The 8,685-nt window shown below is 39.4% G+C and overlaps 1 protein-coding gene across 1 annotated transcript in view; it reads left to right on the top strand.

Annotated features, from left to right (window-relative positions):
- Positions 1-1,074: 1,074 nt before the first annotated feature.
- The window catches only part of acad11 (acyl-CoA dehydrogenase family, member 11), a 559,410-nt gene continuing 551,799 nt past the window's right edge, over positions 1,075-8,685 (top strand). Inside the window, 1 exon segment of the mRNA XM_039754106.1 lies at positions 1,075-1,282. Coding sequence (XP_039610040.1) covers positions 1,158-1,282 — 125 coding nt within the window. The 5' untranslated portion in view covers positions 1,075-1,157.

Genomic DNA, 8,685 nt, shown 5'->3' with positions numbered 1-8,685 from the left:
AATGAGTGCAGAAAAGGCCAAAATAGGCTTGATCCGAATTCTTTATCAAAATTGCAGGGAGAATATTCCAGAATTTGGGGTGGTAACTAAGTTTATAAATCAATGCTAAAAAATTCTGTTCAGTCATTAATGCCAGTTCACTAAAACGACTGTCACAACAACAATGATATAATCCAGTGCTGCTAGATCCAGAAGCCGTCTTCTCAGACTGAAGTCTTCGAATTCTTATTTAATACTAAAAATAAATAGTAATTTCCAGGAATATCGAGTGACAAGATCAGTACTCTTCTTTGATAATGTAGCTTTAATACTACATAAAAGTTTGGGGTTGTTAAAATTTTCATCTCTCAGTCTGTTGCGGCAGTTGTTAAAATACTGTTTCATACTTTCTGTCAAGGCAGACAATGCGACTTCGTTCTTTTCCATTTATACCGGGGGTGGTATAATTTCTGTAGATTGGTCTGTACTGTAGAATATTACTCTTGATCTCCAAGCTCCGGTTAAGGTTTCCAGAAAATCAACACATCTAGAAATACTGCACACTGCCCCATTCAGTTCCTCGTCCTCCCTAACTCGGCAGTATCTGCGAAGGTGCCTCTTAGTAACACCAGTTTTTCTTACCCTTTTACTTTTATCAAGCTTCCTTTGTAGTCAGAAGGCTCGATGTAAAAATACGTTGTGCTAGCCTAATACACATGAACTCAGTTTACAAATTAACGGTAGCGTAAAACGCATCGTTGTCTTATTTAATGCACTCGTTCAGCCAAAATATTTCACAGACATTCGTGCACCGCAGACTATTTCGGTCTAAACAACGCCCCTTACTTAGTGACCCGTCTCAGCTGTGTGCTTTTAGCATGTATTAGCAACTCGGTAAGGGCTTTTTTCTATTTCAATGGACATAGTATTTAATAAATGAAAACATGGAATAAAATTACTAATGGCCATTGTTTGCATTTGGATTATGATGGGGTGCTGACCTAACTACAGTAAATACTAAAATGACCTAATACAGTATTTTTATTAGTAATATTATGCCTTCGGAACTCTGTCATTCGCGCGATGTAATGACGTACGGTAGTTTTAGCAAGCGCACACAGGCAGAGTGGACTTTAAACGTCGTCTGTTGTTACTTGCGGTGAAAAAGTAATTTAAACATGATGGACGATACGACTGCCGTTCGTGAGCAGCACACGTTCCCACAGGAGCCCTTGCGCAAATACTTGTGCACCAGATTGCCAGATTTCTCAGAAGACTGCGTGTTTACTGTTAGACAGTACAGGTAACTGTCCAATCGTTTTTTTTTCTCATTTTGCCAGACTATAGGAGTAAACACACCTTCAGTAAGAGGCGCTGTCAGCTGCAGACGACAATTAGCGAAGTGTTATAATTTTGGGATTATGACACGTTTAGCCTACAAACTCAGTTGATGTGAAGCAAAATTGGGAGATAGGTCTGATCCTGTGCTATGCTGAAGTAGGAACATGAAAAGTTCTGTTAATCATTTAAAGCTCCTGGTACTATAGTAAATCACTATAATACACAGTATGCGTTTGACATCATAGGTAAGCATACAAATTGATTACATGTACAGTAATTTGAATGTACTAAGCAATTAACGGTGCCATTTAAAAAGTGCGTGTCATAGAATCCTGCAGAAGCTGGTAGATAGTGTTCTTTGTCGGGATTTTCCAATTCGGGGTTAATGGGAAATTTGGGCATCTTTTAAACTGTATTAAACCCAAAGTATAAATGTACGATGAATAAATATATCGATGGCATAAAACAGCATATCAGACCTTGCACAATACAGCAAATCAAGAACCTGTCTGAACGAGCATCCTAAATTTTGCTCACTTATTGGGACTGCCGTTTTCATTACTAAGGTGCTCTTTTATCACCATTATTAATGGGCTTTAAGCCAACAAGTATTTTTTTTTAATTTGGAATTACACACAATAAACACTACAAATGTAGCTTTTAATTGCATTGAATTAACATTTTTACTAGTGTGATGCAGCCCAATGTTGACCAGGTAGACCACTCAAGCAACATCCCAGTGTTACTACACTGAAGTTGTGCATTCAGTGTAGTATAACAATATATGACTTAAATTAGTAAAGTTTCACATTGTTTATGACATAACCTAACACAAAACATTTTCAAACTCCCATAATCCATTTGTTCTCCATTATTTGTACTATACTGTACTTCACAACATCCATGTCATGGGCCTCATTCTAAGATGGGTCCATAATAAATTGTTAGACTCCAAATCTGTGAAAGTATTAGTAAACAAACTACAATAGTAGTAAAGGTGTTCAATTTTTGGGATGGAGGAAAGTGAGATATATCTTGCATAGTACGTGAACTCATTTTTGCTTTAAACTACCCAAACTTAACCTCCCATGAGTAAAGGCTTCCTTTCCTAAAGTTTTTTGCATATCTGTTGTAAGATTTACAAGTCTTGCCAGAGCTAGATCTGGGGAACCAGCCAACCTACATATAATTGTGAGGATGAGATAAAGAGCAAGTACAAGAGGGTGCCAACTTATTAAAAATTAAAGTAGGGCTTCTGACAGTTCAACTCAGTCACTATGATCGAGTCAAACTGACTCATTCAGGTGTCGGGAGGATTTTGACTGATGGTTCCCAGGCAGGTGAAGTGACTTGCTCTGGGTCACATAGTGTCAATGACAAGATTTGAACCACAACCTTAGTGTTTGAAATCCAAAGCCTTAACCACTAAACCACCCTGCCTGTCAGATGATGCCCCTGCCAACCAAATATTTAGCCTTGATCAATCTAAAATAACATGTTTGGACTAATATGCAGGCCCACTTGGTGAATGGTTCGGTGCACCACCAAAATGTGCACTTGGTGTCCCTCCCATCTTCTAGAATAGATGACCACTTCATCCAAATAGGCAGTACACAAATACTGTGCTTTCCCTAGCTTTTAAAGGTTATCGTCCACATGTGTCAGGGGTTAAACATCCAATCAGGTGACTAGGCTGAGTTGTTGCAAATCATTACAGAAATGGCAATTACCATTAGGTTTTGGCACAAGTACAATAGGTTTTGACCAGGGACTAAAGCTTTCCTGTATCGCCCCCAGTTCAAGCATACTTTTCATTTCCAGCACTCTGGGAGGCAATATGGCCATTCATGAATCATGGACCCTGGTTTGATTATCATGTCACACACAAGTACTGAAGCCAGGTACAGCATTTTAATTCTCAAGTGTTTTGTTGAACCCGCATATGGATTCTTAATAGATATACATTTGCCACTTTATAGAGCTGTCACTTAACACTAGAATTACCAGAGCCTATGAAAAAACCCGTAAATTCGGCCCACCTTAAATCCGTTTGCACCTCTCCATCAGAGTCTTTTGTTCTGTAAATGTGCTGATTAAGACAAGCAGCAAGCAGCCGGCTATTCCATTCCCCCACCGTCGCAGAACGTTTACAACATTCTCCCAGCTCATGCCTTGTCTGATTATCTGGGAATGAGTGAACTGCTGGAGTTTTAGAGTGGAAATAATAGATTGTTAATTGGAACACATGTATTTTATGCTTGTTCTGTTTCTACAGTAATCTGTGTAAACACATTGTTAAAACAGAAACCCTTTCATATTTTAGTAATAAATATTACAAAATGTAGGAATTAACTATAGAATGTTTGAAGCCTGAAGTCCAAAGATCAAATAAACACTTTCACAAAAAGGTCAAGGACAATACAACAGCTTCTGTGGGGTAGTGGTAAGAATTGCTGACTTGTAATCAAGGGGCCACCTGTTCGGTCCTGACTGTCTCCTGTATTTTCTGTTTTCAGTAGTGAGCTGCTCTTATTGTTAATATTATGCAGTACACACATACATTTGGTTTGCATCTGTAACAGACCATGTACATTTATAGTACTGTACTTGTAAAAGTTACCTTTTTTTTCACTTTTATTCTCTCAGTTACGATCACCATACATACACTGCCCTAGGGATCTGACGCTGTTAGTTTTTATTTGAAACTGGGAATAACTGTGGATGTGAGTGTTGTTTTGAGGCAATGGAACTGGACATTCTCTGATCTGGAGGGATAAAAGCTGACACACAAACACTGCTGAATCTGCTTTCTTTGTATCTCACCATCAATTTATTTTTTTAATTCAGTTTTAGTAAGTGTTCCTGCTGCACTGAATAAGCTCGCGCCTTCTGGTGCACAATGTCGACGCAGCATGGAGAAAAAAAAGAAAGAGACAAATATATGGGAAATTGGGTATAAAATTAATCAGAAAACATCATCGCACTAATGCAATGTCCCATATATTTGTCTCATTTTTTTTCTCCATGCTGCGTCGACATTGTACACCAGAAGGCTGCACTGAATAAGCTCCAGTTTTATTCTCTCATTCAGGATCACGCTCTAACACCTCCGATCTGACTCTAAGTAACAGCACCAGTGTAAATTCACACCCGATCTCACGCTGTTCATTTTCAAATAATACTGCATTATTGTGATGATGTTTTCTGATTAATTTTATACCCAATGTCCCACATATTTGTCTCTTTCTTTTTTTTCTCCATGCTGTGTCGACATCGTGCACCAGAAGGCATGAGCTTATTCAGTGCAGCAGGAACACTTAATAAAACTGAATAAAAAAATAAAGTCTGTCACTTTATTATTTTATTCAGACAAAAGAAGTTTGTATGTCAGCTTTTATCCCTCCAGATCAGAGAATGTCCAGTTCCATTGCCTCAAAACACCACTCACATCCACAGTTATTCCCAGTTTCAAATAAAATCTAACAGCGTCAGATCCCTAGGGCAGTGTATGTATGGTGATCGTGACTGGAGAGTAAAAGTGAAAAAAAAGGTAACTTTTACAAGTATAGTACTATAAATGTACACGGTCTGTTACAGACGCAAACTAAATGTATGTGTGTACTGTATAATATTAACAATAAGAGCAGCTCACTACTGAAAACAGCAAATACAGGAGACAGTCAGGATCAAACCGATGGCCCCTTGATTACAAGTTAGCAAATCTTACCACTACCCCACAGAAGCTGTTGTATCGTCCTTGACCCATTTGTGAAAATGTTTATTTGATCTTTGGACTTCAGGCTTCACACATTCTATATTTTATACCTTCATTTTGTAATATTTATTACTAAAATATGAAAAAGTTTCTCTTTTAACAATGTGTTTACACAGATTACTATAGAAACAGAACACACATGAAATGCATGTGTTTCAAATAACGATCTATTATTTCCACTCTAAAACTCCAGCAGTTCACTCACTCCCAGATAATCAAACAAGGCATGAGCTGGGAGAATGTTGTTGAGAACTTTCTGAGATGGCAGGGGAATGGAATAGGCTGCTTGCTACTTGTCTTAATCGGCACATTTACAGGCCAAAAGATGCAGACGGAAAGGTGCGAACGGATTTAAGGTGGGCCGGATTTAAGAGTTTTCTTGTAGGCTCTGGTAATTCTAGTGCTAAAGGGACAAGGGACAATTAGCTGGTGGTGCAATTCCCCCTGGTGTTCATCCACCAGATATAACAGATTATTCTCAGCCCTGTAATACAGGCCAGTGGTAATGGAGCTGCTAAGGATGTTGTAATTATCCACAAGCTTCTGTTCCAAGTCTTAGTATACCTTTTGAGCTTTGCGGGTTAGAAAAGAAGTTATGTTGGGTTGTTATCCGTTCAAATATGAGGAGATACAGTGGTGTGAAAAACTATTTGCCCCCTTCCTGATTTCTTATTCTTTTGCATGTTTGTCACACAAAATGTTTCTGATCATCAAACTCATTTAACCATTAGTCAAATATAACACAAGTAAACACAAAATGCACTTTTTAAATGATGTTTTTTATTATTTAGGGGAAAAAAAAATCCAAACCTACATGGCCCTGTGTGAAAAAGTAATTGCTCCCTGAACCTAATAACTGGTTTGGCCACCCTTAGCAGCAATAACTGCAATCAAGCGTTTGCGATAACTTGCAATGAGTCTTTTACAGCTCTGGAGGAATTTTGGCCCACTCATCTTTGCAGAATTGTTGTAATTCAGCTTTATTTGAGGGTTTTCTAGCATGAACCGCCTTTTTAAGGTCATGCCATAGCATCTCAATTGGATTCAGGTCAGGACTTTGACTAGGCCACTCCAAAGTCTTCATTTTGTTTTTCTTCAGCCATTCAGAGGTGGATTTGCTGGTGTGTTTTGGGTCATTGTCCTGTTGCAGCACCCAAGATCGCTTCAGCTTGAGTTGACGAACAGATGGCCGGACATTCTCCTTCAGGATTTTTGGTAGACAGTAGAATTCATGGTTCCATCTATCACAGCAAGCCTTCCAGGTCCTGAAGCAGCAAAACAACCCCAGACCATCACACTACCACCACCATATTTTACTGTTGCTATGATGTTCTTTTTCTGAAATGCTGTGTTCCTTTTACACCAGATGTAACGGGACATTTGCCTTTTGTCTCATCAGTCCACAAGGTATTTTCCCAAAAGTCTTGGCAATCATTGAGATGTTTCTTAGCAAAATTGAGACAAGCCCTAATGTTCTTTTTGCTTAACAGTGGTTGGCGTCTTGGAAATCTGCCATGCAGGCCGTTTTTGCCCAGTCTCTTTCTTATGATGGAGTCATGAACACTGACCTTAATTGAGGCAAGTGAGGCCTGCAGTTCTTTAGACGTTGTCCTGGGGTCTTTTGTGACCTCTCGGATGAGTCGCCTCTGCGCCTTGGGGTAATTTTGGTCGGCCGGCCACTCCTGGGAAGGTTCACCACTGTTCCATGTTTTTGCCATTTGTGGATAATGGCTCTCACTGTGGTTCGCTGGAGTCCCAAAGCTTTAGAAATGGCTTTATAACCTTTACCAGACTGATAGATCTCAATTACGTTTGTTCTCATTTGTTCCTGAATTTCTTTGGATCTTGGCATGATGTCTAGCTTTTGAGGTGCTTTTGGTCTACTTCTCAGTGTCAGGCAGCTCCTATTTAAGTGATTTCTTGATTGAAACAGGTGTGGCAGTAATCAGGCCTGGGGGTGGCTACGGAAATTGAACTCGGGTGTGATACACCACAGTTAGGTTATTTTTTAACAAGGGGGCAATTACTTTTTCACACAGGGCCATGTAGGTTTGGATTGTTTTTTCTCCCTAAATAATAAAAACTATCATTTAAAAACTGCATTTTGTGTTTACTTGTGTTATATTTGACTATTGGTTAAATGTGTTTGATGATCAGAAACATTTTGTGTGACAAACATGCAAAAGAATAAGAAATCAGGAAGGGGGAAAATAGTTTTTCACACCACTGTATACCTTGACTTTGTCTTTAGGTCTTAAAAGGAGCAAAACCTGTGAAGGCCCTATGTCTTAAGCTGCTCAACAGGCTTTGGCTAACATTGTTTTCTCAAGATGCATGACCCAGTTCCAAGTTGCCTTCATTTTTTCTTCTTAACTTTTTTACTTTGTAAATTGCTGTACAAAAGAAGAGCAGACATCTATTGTATTAAATTCTTACTTGTGGTTATATGAAGGAACATATTGTACCTATGAGGTACTTTAAAATGAGTTTTAAATGTGAGGGTTGAACCAAATGTAGTGAGCATATTAATTTTTCTGATTCATTAAATTTACAAAGATTATGCACTGTTTAACCACAATATTAAAGCCACTAGTCTAATATTGCTTAGGTCCTCCTTGTGCTGCTGAAACAGATCTGACCCATGAAGTCATGAATTCCAAAAAATTCCTGAAGGTGCCCTTTGGTATCTCACACCAAGACCAAGTAACAGGTTCCTGTAGGTTGTGAGGTGGGGCCTCCATGGATCAGACTTCTTTTTCCAGCAAATCCCACAGATGCTCGATCAGATTGAGATCTGGGGAATTTGGAGGCCATGTTAACAGTTTGAACTCTTTGCAATGTTCTTCAAACCAGTCAGTCAGTCAGTCAGTCATTGTCTAACCCACTTGTCCTGAACATTTTCATAGGGAGTACTGGAGTCTGTCCCAGCTAGCATTTTGCACAAGGCTGGAACAAACTCTGGATAGGGCACCAGTCCATCGCGGAGCAAAACACACATGCATTCTCCAACCACATGCTAGGGCAAATGTAGGATTGCCAGTTCACATAACCACCATGGTACTGTGGGAGGAAGCCCATGCAGACACGGGGAGAACGTAAACTTCTTCTTCAAACCATTCCTGAACAATTTTTGCAGAGTGACAGGGCTCATTATCCTAATGAAAGAGGCCTCTGAAATCAGGGAATACCATTACCATTAAAGGGTTCTACATGGTTTGCAAGAATCTTTATATTGTGGTATGTGTTATAGGTAACATCCACATGGATGCCAGAACTTAAGGTTTGCTAGCAGAAGATTGCAGAGAGCATCACACTACTTCTCCAGCATGCCTTCTTCCCATAGTGCATCCTGCTGCCATCTATTCACCAGGTAAATGATGCACATACACCCAGTCATCCACATAATCTAAAAGAAAACATGATTCATCAGACCAGAACACCTTATTCCATTGCTCCGTAGTTCAGTTCTGATGATTACTTGCGCATTGTAGGCACTTTCGGCAATGGAGGAGGCAGCATGGGCACTCTGACTTGTCTGCAGCTATGCAGCCCTATATGTAGCATGCTGTGATGCACTGTGTGTTTAGATG

The sequence above is a fragment of the Polypterus senegalus genome, chromosome 5, assembly GCF_016835505.1.
Source record: "Polypterus senegalus isolate Bchr_013 chromosome 5, ASM1683550v1, whole genome shotgun sequence".
NCBI classification, from domain to species: Eukaryota; Metazoa; Chordata; class Cladistia; order Polypteriformes; family Polypteridae; genus Polypterus; species Polypterus senegalus.
This window is presented reverse-complemented; position numbering and strand designations above follow the sequence as displayed.